General features: G+C 39.0%; 1 protein-coding gene across 1 annotated transcript in view; it reads right to left on the bottom strand.

The window, feature by feature from the left end:
- Nucleotides 1-573: 573 nt before the first annotated feature.
- The window catches only part of LOC126212964 (RNA polymerase II subunit A C-terminal domain phosphatase SSU72), a 46,907-nt gene continuing 31,613 nt past the window's right edge, over nt 574-15,867 (bottom strand). The window contains exons 3-5 of the mRNA XM_049940489.1: nt 13,786-13,925; nt 12,713-12,831; nt 574-3,357 (exon numbers count right to left, since the gene is read on the bottom strand). Coding sequence (XP_049796446.1) covers nt 3,256-3,357; nt 12,713-12,831; nt 13,786-13,925 — 361 coding nt within the window. The 3' untranslated portion in view covers nt 574-3,255. The remainder of the gene's footprint in view (nt 3,358-12,712; nt 12,832-13,785; nt 13,926-15,867) is intronic.

Raw genomic sequence — 15,867 nt, forward strand, 5'->3', positions numbered from 1 at the left:
TCCCATGTACTCAGTTGCCAACTCTTCTCAGCTAACAACATTATACAAATGTGGCTGCGCCAATGCACAGGTTTGAGCATTAACATTACTGGTTGAATGAGTGGTTTGCTAACCACAGATGTCCAGTGACACAAAGGCAGAATAAGGAAGATTAAGATTTAATATCCTCTCTCAACAATGATATCACTATAGACAGAGCACATGCTGAAGACTGAACAAGGAAATCTCAGCATTTGCTTTAAACAATTTATCTAAGCAGAAAACCTAGATTCGAATAGCCAAACAGGGTGCTAAGCACTTTCTTCCCAAAAACGAGTGAAGTGTCTTACACACCATACCATGCCACTCGGTATCTAGGAAGCAAATTGCGGTCCAACAGTAATGTGTGCCTGCCTGAGCTATACCACAAGGCACTGTTTCTAATTGTATGCTATCAAACCTGAATCACCTCCCATATTACAATTACAGTCGTTTATTTATAATATGGAAAAATAGGCGTTCGGCTGGGAAAAGGAAGGAAACTTTGGTATCTTCCCCTGAGGTATTGTATACAATAAAAGAATACCAGAACAGTTTACAGAAATAATGATTTATAATTATAAGCACAAAAAAGTTATTTGTATACATATATATATAATCGTTATGTCTCACAATATCGCCCATGGTACTAATGGATTCCTCCATATGGAACACAGGCAATTGCACACAATCCAGTAGTCTCACAGCTTGAGGTAAAAAATTGGCAAAAATCTAAGAACGGAGGGACAAGCAAAAGACATGCTAGTACAATAATCAGTTCACTTCTTCCTCATCCCTCCAGAACAAATCTGACATTAATTCTAAACACATGACATAAATAATACTTTTGCAATATAAATAGAATAACAAAAAACAGAAAACATTTAGCAGTGTGCAAATACAGCTCCGTAATTGCTTCAATTTTAGTTTCATTCAGACTGACATAGTTTACAAAAAGTAAAATACTACATGTTAATATACGTAATCTGTTTACCAATGCATACATATCGCAACATCAGAATGGAAGAGAGATTGTTTTATGGAAGCACTGAGCAAAAGTTTCAACATTTCTCCTTAATACTAAAACTGCACTGTGGTTATATGTAGAATTGATTGAGCATTGTAAGATAAACAGATACTGTTACTTCAGGTTTATACTACACTATTTCCTGATAATTACAGATACAGAAACAACAGCTATGTCATACTTCAAAGCAGAAATTACACAGATACATCTCACATGCAGAATTGAATGAAATGTATGTCAGGAAGTTCTTTTCCATTTATATCTTCTGATTAAGAAGAGAGACAAAAGTTATATTTTCACTTTCATACTTTATTTTTATAAGGAAGAAGGGAGTAAGGAAAAATCAGAAGTCGAGTGCATAATAAGCAGATTGCCAGAAAGGCTGGGAGTGAAACTGGATTTCTTGTACAACAGCTACATGGCACATGCCCAACAGTAAAAATACCCACTGAGAGTCACTACTGTTCCAGAGTAGGACTGATAGCAGTGAGTAAATGATGACAAGTGTATTTTGCACAGCATGTACCATTAAAATGAGAAATAAATATCCGAGCACCCTGGTAAGCAAGCACAAAATTGCATCAGTCACAGAAGGCCACCTAATACATATTCACATTCCTGAGATGCTATGAATAAATAAAGATCATAAGTAGGGCAGGGGATTTAGATACTTCAATCTGCTACAAAAGTTTCTTCCTGTAGCAGTCATGGCGCTGTAACTTCCACAGCACTCTAAGCTGTAACTTCCACAACACTTTACTGTAACTTCCACAACACCTGGTGCTGTAACTTCCACAACACTCTCACCCAATTTCTTTTCTTCTTTGAAACTGTTGCCAGAATCTATCACAGGTGTGTCATCTCTGCATCATTTTCACCCAAATGCATTCTTGCCCCTGCTGTTACCATCTTCTATGCATTCAACTTCTCCTCAGTAAGCCTTATAGTGCAATAAACATATGTACTGAAGGACTTTCAAATATCTAGAACTAAGGAGATATTAAAACATATCAGCAATTTGTGCTGGACACACAGTACACTACTGAGCGAACAAAAGGATGACAAGACCATTTGTTATTAGCATATGTCCAGCATCAGTTCATATAACTGCAACTACAAGTATGTGGGTCAGACAAACACATTAGGTAGCACAATGTCTCCACAGGAACATTCATACAAGGTATTCAGTTATCAGTATAGTTCCAGATAATCTCATATTTGCTACATTTAATCTATTAAAATAAAAAAATAAGTGACACTACACTTAGTAACACAGTAATAACACAATTCTGAGATGACAACTGTGCACTGTCAAACAGTACAATTCTGAATTGAGAGCTCAATCTCTTGTGAAATTCTTGCACTGATGGCTGCAAAGTTGTATCCTACCCCATCAATATCCTGAAAATAACTTCAGTTCCAGGTGCCCTATAAACTTTCCCGAACATTTTAAAACAAATCGGTATATATCTGCCAGCCTTTTAGCAATTGGAAAGCTTATTCCTACTATAATTTGAGCATCTGCATTTAGCTGTCATTGGATTACAATTACTTTTCAATATGAAAGGTGGACATAAAGGTAACCCGGAGAAATCTTACTGGCTGCTTGCTTAAATGAGAGTTAAATATGCTATGTATTATGCCTCAACCTCTACAGTAAGTCTTTCGCACAACAGGTTGTGGCAGTCATCTCAGAATACGCGGACCCCAATAACCAATTACGATTCTGTACGACACAGGCTGGAGGATACAGAAACCGATTAATGTGCCGGCATTTGCACACTGCTAGCTATAACTACACAGAACTGCAAGAAAAACATTATTTCTTTCCTTCTTTCTTAAAAATGTAACAAAATAAAAATGTCATAGTACAAATGCTGTAGTGGCCTATTCATCCAGTGCCACTGTTGAAATCAGTTTTTATTAAAGCTTTCTGTTTATAGACTTATAAGAGGAATTCTGACTTCCTCAATCCGAACTAACTTAACAAATATCACTCATTTCTGGAGCACCAGAAGGTAACCTGCTAAGAGAAGAGAAATTTCTTCGCCGGTTCGCACAGAAAGTGAGGTACAGACAAACGCATCGGTGTGCGAGCACACCACCGCTCCTCTCACGTCCCCTCACCGAGGGACCGGACGTCGCAAAGTGCGTGCGCGTGTCAGTAGAAACTTCTATCTGCCCTCTGTTCGTGCAGCATGCAGTCTCCATCAGTAGAACAGGACACAGTGGAGGATGGGACGCTGGCACTTCGACTCAAATTCGTGGAGCATTTCATCAATGTCATTATCCAGGTCTTCACTCTGTGCCATCTGAAACAGAATGGCACATTTACCAAATTACAGCTGAAGAACAAGCAGTTGCTGTATGTGGAACAATGGATGTTAGTTTCAATATGAATAGTACCAATCATGTATCTTCACAAATACCCTTAATTTAGAAAATACTGAATCTACAGTCTGTCCCTAAACTGAAGAGTGAATATGCCTGTCCCCGCAGTCTTTATCCAACTATGTTATGATGACCACCCACAGGCTGTTTGATGATGTTTTGCCAGCCCTTCCACAGCCCACCTTTTAAATGAGTGGGACTGTTGTGTTCAAATATTCCTGACAGTTTATTTCTCAATAAATGCATGAACACCTACATCAGTATCTAATATAACTAACACAAGAATGCACAATAGAAACTATGTGGCTCACCACATACTGCACCGCACTGCTAAAGAGGAAACTGATTCATTGTAATTCTGTACAACAGGTAGAGCGTTCTTCTAGGAAAGACCAGTTACCCATCAAAAGTGCTGTTCGCTCTTCAGTTTATCGACAGATAGGTCGAAAGATTGTCTCCACTTGAAACTTGGCCAAAACTTTACCAATTCGGTCCGTGATGGTATCTTGCAAGATGAATTAAGCCATTTGCGAACAGCTTTCAAGAGAAATGGGTACACTGACAAGGAAATAGATCGAGCACTCCACCCTAGAAGAAAAGTGTTTTTCTCCCATTTATTCATAACATCACGGACCGTATTGGTATAGTTTAGGCCAAGTTTCAAGTGGAGACAATATTTCGACCTACCAAGAAAATTAGTGAAAGTTTAAGATCGGCGAAAGACGCACGACACCCCTTAGCTACCCCAGGTGTGTATAAAATTCCGTGTAGCTGTGACACGGTTTATATTGGAACAACTAAAAGGAGTGTTAATACCCGCCTAACAGAACACAAAAGGAACTGTAGATTGGGACCGATTGACAAATCAGCTGTAGCGGAACACGTTTTCAAAGATGGTGATCACGAAATAAAATTTAGTGAGACAAACGTGATAGCTAGGACCTCACATTATTATACTCGCATGTATAGAGAAGCTATAGAGATCTACAAGCACAGAAATAATTTTAATAGAAAAGCAGAAGGATTAAAACTAAACAAGATATGGCGGTCGACTTTGTACCGACGAAGTGACAATCGATTACCTGTAATCGAGAGAGATGGCACTAGCCAGAGATAGTTTTAAAGTCAAAAGCACGTGACGAGTGGTGGCGTCATCTAAGCGCTCAATATAAGTGGGACCACCGGCGCCTAGCAGCCAGTCGCCGACTCACCTCGGAAGATGTTGCCTGCAGTAGGAGAAATAGTTTTATAAACGGACCACGCCAATTCAGCCTGGAAGTTTTAATTAATGGAGATGTACAACTGTTGAGCAACTGACTGCCCAGATGAACTGAGGTGCTACTGACAGCATCTCCTCAACAACCGTTCAGCGAATGTTCTGCATATGCACTTCCTTAGCAGGCACCTGCTTTGTGCACCCGTGCTGACAGCTGTTCATTGGTGACAAGGGCTGAAATTTGCATTGCAATACTGCAACTGGACATTCACTGAGTGGTGGCAATTGGCCTTTTTAAATGAGTCACGTTTTATGCTCCTTCGGACAGACAGCTGTTGGCACGTACGGCACAAAACGTCAGAGCAAACACCCCACAACAACTGTCGGAATGATCCGGTCTGGGGGTGCAGTGTTACGGTCTAAGAAATATTTCCGTGGCATTCCTCGGGTGATCTAATCGTTCTAGAAGGAACAATGGATCGACTCAACTGTATCCTCAGGGGCCATGTCCACCCCTAGATGCAGTTTCTTTTACCTCAACACAGTGGCATCTACCAGCAGGACAATGCAACGTGTCACACTGCTCACAGTCTACGGGTGTGGTACAAAGGGTGCCAGAGTGAGTATACCGTACTCCCCTGGCCACCAAATCGGCCAGATTTAAACCCAGTCAATAATCTATAGGACCATCTCAATCAGGTGTACGCAATGTGGATCCTCAACTGAGAAACACAGCACAGTTGCCCATGGCACTGAAGGTGGCATGGCTCCATATCCCTGTCAGCACTCAATTGCCTGGAGTGGCTGCTTCTGCCTGTTATACTTGCTCCACTACCCTGACAGCTCTCTTTGATGATGAAACTTATGAAAGATCTTTGTGTGTGTGTGTGTGTGTGTGTGTGTGTGTGTGTGTGTGTGTAAGAGAGAGAGAAATAATTAAAATGGTATAAGTTACCATTTAGGCTTGGCTTACTCTTAGGTAGCTGTGAATGGGAGGGGGCATAGGTTGGAAGAAATGTTTCTTAGGATTTATCATCCCTTGTGTATCAGGTAGATTAGAAACCCTGCACATTGTGGGATCAGCTGGGGGTTGGCGGCAGTAAGAGAAGAATTATATGACAACTGGTGTAAACTGCCAACGTGAAGAGCATCCGACCCCCTCCACCTTTAACAATGCCAAACCCACAATTGTCATGCTGACCTTGTGAAGACACTAGATTAGACCAGAAAGTAGCAGTTATGTGAAAAACTTGATAAGACTTCAGATGCAGTAATGTTTGAGCTATTTATTGACATAATCACCACCAGAATTCAGGTACTTGTTATATTAAGGGATCAACTTTTCTATTCCTGTGTCACAGGAGTCTGCCGCACGGGAATCGAACAAGTTGTGGTAGTCCAGCTCTCTGCCACTGTGACAGTCCTGAGTATACGACAAAAATTTCTTGATTGAGAACAAGATCATAACTGTACGGTGGATGATCAGACAGCCCAGCCGAACTCCTTCAGAACATTGGTTGCGCACCGAGTTTTACATAGGCGAGTATTGTCACGGATCAGCAGAGTACCTGCACTGGGATTCACACACCTCTCATTCTAAATGAGCCATTGCAGTTTTGACAGTGTTTCACATTTATGGTCCAGCATTCACTGTGTCACCTCTGGGCAGGGAGTCAATAAGCAGAATGCCTTTATTGTCCCAGAACAATGCCCCCTCTCCTCCCCAAGACTTCTATGACAAAGAAATACAAAAGCTCATCTCATGAAAGGCCAATGTCAATTCAGGTGGTGATTACATCCTTAAACAGATCAAACACTGTTGTATCTATTGCAACAAAGTTTTTAATATGAATGCTTTTTTGTAAAATTGGGAAACAATTTCTAGACTGCCCTCATATACATGTACATTAGCAGAAAAACAGCTACTTTAATAAGAACCACTGCTCCTTCTCTTATACTACTAAGCTGTTCTTTTTTTTTTATCTACTCCTGCATAGTAAGCATTTGTGTAACTTTGCTCATTTCCGATACCACTGTGGCCCATTGTGTACGCCGTATTATAAGAATCTATGTAACACAAATTTAAGTGTTAACCAGCAACGACCAGCAATAATAGGAATAGGAACACAAATTCCTCTAATCTTGTATGCCCATCCCACTATAGAACTAGACAAATGCTTAGGCTGGGTATTCCTACCAGCATAAACTACAAAAGAATTGCTAGTGCCATTATTAGGAACACCAAAAAGTTTATACCAAGAGGCTACGGAAACCATTATATCTCTTGTTGGTCCCAAGAGGGTGAGGAATTGTATCAAAGCTTCCTCAAAAGTGGCAACTTGAAACTGCAGCTGTGACACAGTATGGAGAGAAGGCATAATGTAAAATCTTGTCCAATCTTGAGAATATGCTAAAAGACCAAGTTCAGAGTAGACACTTCATCCAACATCAGTTCCCATAGTAAATTAAAAAATAGTCTACCACAGGGATCAGTCCCTAGTCCACTTCTCAGTTTGTACACCGTACACATGCCAAAAACAAATTCAAAGCAGTTCGGTTACACTGATGACTACGTACTTGCAACAAGATATAGCTAAATCAACCAGTCAGAGATAATTATAAAGGAAAACCTCGAGGTAGCAGTAAAGTACTTTTGCAAATGGGGACTTCAACTAAATGCTACCATAACAGAGGTCTTGAGCTTCCACCTAAATAAAATAAACTTGCTGGAAGAAAAGTAGACATACAGTTTGAAAACATTACACTCACTTTTAATAAAACACCACACCAAAATACATGGGTGTAAACCTTGACAGAAATCTTTCTGTGAGCATTTAACAAAAACAGGCGAAAAACTGAAAATGAGGATCATCATCACTAAAAAGCTATATGGTACAACCTGCAGCATCTACCCTACATTCTTCTGCTATGGGTTTTATCTTCTCTATCACTGAACATTGTGCCCCACTTTGGCTAAACAGCCAATAAGCACAAAAGAAAAGATTCCCAACTAAATAAGGTCATGACTAGGTACTTGCTGTGATTATATTGTATATACAAGGTTACTTTGTTATATTGTATATACAAGGTTACTGGAGCATTTCAATTCACATGATTTGCTGTCAAATGTACAGTTTGGTTTTAGAAATGGCCTGACAACTGAAAATGCTATAGTCTCTTTTCTCTGTGAGGTTTTGGACGGATTAAATAAAAGGTTGTGAACGTTAGGTGTTTTCTTTGATTTAACGAAGGCTTTTGACTGTGTTGACCACAAAATATTACTGCAGAAGTTGGACTATTATGGAGTAAGGGGAGTAGCTTACAATTGGTTCGCCTCTTACTTTAAGAACAGAAAGCAGAAGGTAGTTCTCCGCAATACTGAGAGTGCTAGTGATGTTCAGTCCCAATGTGGCACTGTTAAATGGGGCGTTCCCCAAGGGTCGGTGCTGGGGCCACTGCTGTTTCTTATTTATATAAATGATATGCCTTCTAGTATTACAGGATCTTGTGTGTAATATTGAAACACTATCAAATAATGTAGTTCATGAAATAAGTTTGTGGCTTGTGGAAAATAATATGATGCTAAATCACAGTAAGACTCAGTTTTTACAGTTTCTAACTCACAATTCAACAAGAACTGATATTTTAATCAGACAGAATGGGCATATTATAAGCGAGACGGAACAGTTCAAGTTCCTAGGCGTTCGGATAGATAGTAAGCTGTTGTGGAAAGCCCATGTTCAGGATCTTGTTCAGAAAATAAATGCCGCTTTATTTACCATTAGAACAGTATCTGAAATAAGTGACATTTCAACACGAAAAGTAGTCTACTTCGCATATTTTCATACGCTTATGTCATATGGTATTAGTTTTTGGGGTAATTCTTCTGATTCAAAATGGGTATTTTTGGCTCAAAAACGGGCTGTTTGAGCTATGTGTGGTGTAAGTTCGAAAACCTCTTGTCGACCCCTATTCAATAGTCTGGGAATTTTGACATTGCCCTCACAGTATATATTTTCTTTAATGTCGTGTGTTGTTAGCAATATTTGCTTATTCCCAAGAGTTAGCAGCTTTCACTTAGTTAATACTAGGCAGAAATCAAATCTGCATGTGGAATACACTTCCTTGACTCTTGTGCACAAAGGAGTGCAGTATTCTGGTGCATCCATTTTCAATAAGCTACCACAAGAACAAATCTTAGCAGTAACCCAAACACTTTTAAGTCTAAACTGAAGAGTCTCCTCATGGCTCACTCCTTCTATTCTGTCGAGGAGCTCCTGGAAGAGCTAAAAAATTAAGCAAATTCCAGTGTTACATTCTTGATTTTCTTTATTTAAACTAACGACCTGTCGCCTGAATATGTTTCTTATATTTCATTTTATCTGTTTCTACAATCTACAACTGAATATGTTTCTTCTATTTCATTTTATCTGTTTCTACAATCGTGTTATAATTTCATGTATTGACTCGTTCCATGACCATGGAGACTTTTCCTTAATGTGATCCCACGGAACAGTAAATAAATAAATAAATAAAATAAAATCAATATATACGGAATGGCTGCCAGTATAAGCCACATTCCTCCCCCTACTTTGTTTAAGTGCTCTAACGAACGTGTACAAGAAGATCATGGGTAATAAAAATCTACCAATCCATCAAGATGTTGATGACACAAACCATAACCAACTCCACTCTAGAAGACCACCAACAATAACAGCAAGGGTCACTGTGGAAGATGAGTTACTAATGCATGGACTCAAGAATCAACAGTACAACAATATACCAATATGTTGTGTACCACACAAAGCCATTAGGTTTTGACTTGTCACACAAAATATCATTAATGCTATACAAAATCAGAGTCCAACATGATAGATATGCAATTCCCCCCCCCCCACCCCCCTTTCTTCTTCTTCTCCCCACAAATTGGGTTCGCAACCATCCCCACTTTATGACTGTGGAAAACCACAGACCATCAGACACATCACAGACGAATGCCCAAAAGATCATACAATGATATAAGTTTGGGTGTGATCTTTAGCCCAAAGACTGGTTCGATGCAGCTCTCCTTGCTACTCTATCCTGTGCAAGCCTTCTCCTCCCCAAATAACTACTGCAACTTACATCCTTCTGAAACTATTTACTGTATTCCTCTGTTGGTCTCCCTCTATAATTTTTATCCCCCACACTTACCTCCAATACTGAACTGGTGATCCCTTGATATCTCAGAAAGTGTCCTATCAACCAATCCCTAGTCAGGTGGTACAAAAAATTTCTTTTCTCCCCAATTCTACTCAGTACCTCCTCATTAGTTATGTGATCTATCCACCTAATCTTCAGCATTCTTTTCTAGCACCACATTATGAAAGCTTCTATTCTCTTCTTGTCTAAACTGTTTATCATCCATGTTTCACTTCCATACATGGCTACACGCCATATAAATACTTTCAGAAAAGACCCCCTAACAAATTAAATCTACATTCAATGTTAACAAATACATCTTCTTCAGAAACACTTCTCTTGCCATTGCCAGTCTACCTTTTTTCCTCCCTTCCACCATTATTAGTTATTTTACTGCCAAAATAGTAAAACTCACCTACTACTTTAAATGTTTCCTTTCATATTTCAGCATCATCTGATTTAGTTTGACTACATTCCATTATCTTCATTTTGCTTTTGTTGACATTCATCTTATATCCTTCTTTCAAAACACTGTCCATTCAATTCAATTGCTCCAAGCCCTTTGCTATCTCTGACAGAATTACAGTGTCATTGGCAAACCTCAATGTTTTTATTTCTTCTCCCTGAACTTTAATTCCTACTTCAAATTTTTCTTTTATTGCTTGCTCAATCTATACAACATTGAATAACATTGTGTATAGGCTACAACCTTGTCTCACTCCCTTCGCAACCAATGCTTCCCTTTTATGCCCCTCAGTCTTATAACTGCTGTCTTGTTTGTGTGCAGGAAGTAAATAGCTTTTCACTGCCTATATTTTACCCCTGCCACTTTTAATATTTGAATGAGAGTATTCCAGTCAACACTATCAAAAGCTTTCTCTAAGTCTACAAATGATATAAACTTAGGTTTGCCTTTCCTTAACCCATCTTCTACAAGAACTCACAGGATCAGAATTGTCTCGCGTGTTCCTATATTTCTTCAGAAACCAAACTGATCTTCCACGAGGTCAGCTTCTACCAGTTTTTCCATTCTCCTGTAAAGAATTTGTGTTAATATTTTGCAGCTGTGATGCATTAAACTAACAGTTCGGTAGTCTGTCAGCATCTACTTTCTTTGGACTTTGAATTATTATATTTTTCTCGAAGTCTGAGGGTATTTCACCTGTCTCATACATGTTGCACAATAAATAGAAGAATTTTGTCATTTCTGGCTCTTCCATGGCCTCTGCTGCCTTCACTGTTTCATCTCTCAAAGCTTCCCATTTGTCGTCTACTGTATTCCTTTCCCCTGTTCTAGTCAGTCATTGCCTAAGTTCTCTCTGAAACTATCAACAACCTCTGGTTCTTTCAACCTATCCCAGTCCCATCTCCTTAATTTCCTACCTTCTTTTTTGCAATTTCTTTAGTTTTAATCTACAATTCATAATCGATCAATTGTTGTCAGAGTCCACAACTGCCCCTGGAAATGTCCTACAGTTTAAAATCTGTTTCCAGACTCAGTCTTACCATTACATAATCAATCTGAAACCTTATGGTGTCCCCAGGTGTCTCTCATGATTCTTAAACCAAATACCAGCAATGATTAAATTATGGGCTTTACAAAATTATACCCAGCAGCATCTCTCTCATTCCTTTCCCCCAGTCCACATTCACTTAAAATTTTTTCCTTCTGTCCCTTTCCCTACTATCAATTCCAGTCCCCCAACACAATTAAATTTTTGTCTTCCTTAACTATCTGAATAATTCCTTCTTTCTCATCATACACTTCTTCAGTCTCTTCATTTACGGAGCTAGTTGGCATATAAACTTGTGCTACTGTGGTGGGTGTTGGATTTATGTCTATCTTTGCTACACATCCACTATGCTTGGCTACGCGTTCGCTATTCTGTTCTTAGTAACTTACCTGCATTCCTATTTTCTTCTTCACTATTAAACCTACTCCTGCATTGACCCTGTTAGATTTTGTACTTATAACCCTGTATTTTCACCTGACCATAAGAACTATTCCTTCTCCTACTGAACTTCATTAATTCCCACTATATCTAACATCAACCTATACATTTCCCTTTTTAAATTTTCTAACCCACCTGTACGATTAAGAGATCTAACATTCCAATCGGTAGAATGCCGGTTTTATTTCTCCTGATGACAACATTCTCATGAGTAGACCCTGCTTGGAGATCTGAATGGGAAATTATTTCACCTCTACAATACTTTATCCAAGAGGAAGCTGTCATCATTTAACCATACATTAGGGCTACATGCCCTCAGGAAAAAATTACAGCTGTAGTTCTCCCTTGATTTCAGCTGTTTTCAGTACCAGCACAGCAACGCCGATTCAGTTGATCTTACAAGGCCAGATCAGTCGGTTATCCAGATTGCTGCCCCTGCAAATATTGAAAATGCTGCTGCCATTCTTCAGGAATCTCACATTTGCCTGGCCTCTCAACAGATACCCCTGAAGTGCTCAAATGCTCTACATGTTCGTTTATAAGATTTTATATTGTATTTATAATGTATATTGCTCTACATTCTACATATTTGTGTGTGTCACGAAGCCTTATGATAAATAAGATCTCAAAGTCCAAATATTCTCATAAATCATAGGAGTAACTAAGAAGGTACTATTTTACTTTGCCTTTGAATTCAATTTTCCCATGTATTACAGGACTTATTCTTTCCTTATAGCCTGAATTGTGGCTACGAAATATCAGGATTCCAAATTTATCAACAGTTCAAAATTAACTTTGGTCTAATCTCAGTTACTAATGAAGTGTAACTGCTAAAGAAAGAAAAAAAAAGTACTAACAAAACTTATTTCACCAGACGCAACAGGTTATTAAGCAGTGACCCACAAGATCTTATGGTCGGAGACTCACCATCGTAATCAGCTCACAGACGAGGAAGGCTCCTATCGTCGCCTCCTCGTGATTGTCCTGGATGTCAATGTTGATGACGTGGACTGCTGAGTTGTCAGTCGGTGTTCTGCTCTCCAGTGCTGAAACAGGCATTCACAGGATACATCACATCCTCCAAGAAGTGACAGGAAAGTGAGGGCTTTCAGGGCAGTGGCAACAAGTGTCATCCAACGATTCAGGAAATATTTAAAAGGCCAGTCTATTTAATGTAACGTAGTTCTCAGTAAAGCATATAGTGCTACACAATGTACAAGGGTCATTCTAAATGTAAAGAAAGTTTTGATCCGACGATTGACAAAATTCTCTCCCCCCCCCCCCCCCCCCCACTGCCACTATCATAACTGTTAGTGTGAATATGATAGTAAAGTTTATTGTTATTTGAAAAAGTGGAAATTATTCAACTCAAATAATGGAAGAGAACTAATTCATTACAATTATGGGAGAATGATATGCCAGAATTGGTGCCACACTTCAGTTTCATGAGCAGTTTACTATATTGACTCCCAATTATTGCTATTTTACATCATATTCACTTTCCAGTTCTCCCTTCCATATGAATCTATTCTGCATGTGAGTTTTTAGTAACACTTTTCTCTGTGACTAACATGTTTTATTTCCATGTGTGTTCCTGTCTGTTACTGGAGACCAAAAAAATGTATACTGCTTAACAAAATCTGAATTTGATCATTATCTCTGTCTTCAAAACCATGTCTGATGGTTTGGCGAAAGCCTTTCACTTCTCAATCGCTATTTTACTTGAAAGTAAATTCATGTTTAACTCGCAAAATTTAAAATTAGAAAATTTGTGACTTATGAACTTTCCTCCAGCCAAAAGACACACAAATCAAAAATTTTAAGACAAATCATGCAATTACATCAGATAATAAATCACACATAATGGTAACTGGTGTAATGTATAGAGAGACTGCAATGATGTAACTTAGAATAAAATTTGCAAGATGAAGTAAAACAAAATATCTACTTAGAGAATTCCTTTCCAATAATTACAGTGTTAAGTTGTGATTGGTTCTCACCTTCAATAACTTGGTCATAGACCCGTTCCTCGCAAGTGACGAGGATGTCAAACTTGTCCTTAGACGTCTGGAAGCGCTCGGGCCTCGGTTTGATTCTCCTGTTACGGTCCAACATGTGGAGCAATCCATTCTGAGTGTAGCTGTAGTACGTGAGTCAAGGAGAAATGTAAACATGTACAAGAAAAAAAAATCACATCCAAAAGCAATTTCAATTACCAGATGCAATCTCTGAACACAAAAAGGTAGGTCAAACAATTTTTATTTTACAAAATAATGACAATTTGTCAGTCAAAATACTGATACCCATTAATCATCTATGCAAGTGAGAACAATTTATCATTTGATGATCACATCTGGGGGAGGGGACAACTTCTTAAGAGATGGAGCTTACAGCATTTTGGGAGGATGAAAAGTGTAAGAACAATATTTCTGCAGAAAAAAAAAAAAAATTATATTAGCACAAAACGTTAAATTTTGTGCTCTGGAGTGGTTTCTGTGCTGCAGGCTGAAAATTAATTTTGGAAATAATTCCCTATATTGAGGCTAAACCATTTCTCTGAAACATCCTTTTTCCAGAAGCACTAGACCTGCTAGGCATGTATGAGAACTTTGGAAGGTAGGAGATAGTTACTGGTGCAACGACAGTTCTGAGAGTGAGTCGAGCTTAGATAGCTCACACAGTACCGCATTTGCCCACAAAAGGCAAACATTCTCTGTTCTGGTCCAGGTCCAACAGAGTTTTAATAAGTCAATGTTTCAAACAAGTGCACACACTGCTGTGAAGTGAAAATTCGTTCTGAATTTCATATGTTGATCAAATTGGTACTTTTGAACATAACTGGTTAATGCCAAACTGAAATATCTAACAAATGTGTTCACTAATTTCTCAAGACGAAGTTGCTTTGCCATCAACCCCCGAAAAGGAAGCATTAGTCAGTGATATTTTTCAATTGGTAAGGGTCACTATTCAAAAGGAGCTCCTTCTTAATATGACAACCCTATCGGCTGATAAAATAGTTGTAAAACTGCCTCTGAAACATTAATATTGACCGACTACGGTATGCAAACAGCTGCAGCCCATGGACAAAAATTTTAAAAAAGTTGGTGCAGCTGAATCTCTACATGGCTACTGGTGTATGCATAGGCACCTGTTCTGGGCTTGCTGTGTTCTGTGCTCACTTCATTGAAAACTGCAGGCAACTATGTCATTGCCCAATTGTTTCATCACCTGTCTCTGCAACAGCAGCATCATTAGCTATAGACACTTTAGCTTATTACTTTGAGAAGAGCCATCTTGTAATGGTGGTGAGATGCCTCCTTTTTTCATTCTTGACCTGTTCATAGTTATTTTACCCAAATTATTTACTTTTCTTCAAATATGTCACCATTTTGACACAAACACTTTGCACGAAGTCTTATTTTTTTCTAGCCTCCATGATTATGCTATGGGTTACACGGTACAAAATAGCAATTAAACTTTTTTTTATTTGCTTACAATCATCATAGATTTATCAAGCCTTATACAAAATTAACTGCTGTTATTTAACATCACATGTCCCATATCGTGTTTTAACACACAGACTGCCACACACTTAGCGACAGATGTTTCAATGCCACGTCAGCCCAAGCACACGGCATTAGCTGTGAGACTCTGCTGTGGCCTTTAGCGGACACACTGTTTCACGTGTGCAGTTATGCTGTAGCCACTGGTGGGCGCACAGTGGTCAATGTGTTGAACAGATAACCATCGTGTATTTCTTAAAATAAAAAAAATTACTACTACTAAGAAATTTACAGTGACTGTGGACTGATACATACAAAAAGATTTTTGGAACATTGATCAAACAATGGAAAATCCAGGATGGACTGAAGACACAACAAAAAGGTTCACACAATTATAGCTTTCGGCCATTAAGGCCTTTGTCAGCAGTAGGCACACAGACGCGCGCACGCCCGCACACAGACGCGCGCGCGCGCACACCCACCCACCCACCCACACACACACCTTGGCCGAAAGCTATGATTGTGCGAATCGTTTTGCTGTGTCTATCGCGACTCAGCATCTCCACTATATGGTGAGTA

Source organism: Schistocerca nitens, chromosome 11 (genome assembly GCF_023898315.1).
Source record: "Schistocerca nitens isolate TAMUIC-IGC-003100 chromosome 11, iqSchNite1.1, whole genome shotgun sequence".
Classification (NCBI taxonomy): Eukaryota; Metazoa; Arthropoda; class Insecta; order Orthoptera; family Acrididae; genus Schistocerca; species Schistocerca nitens.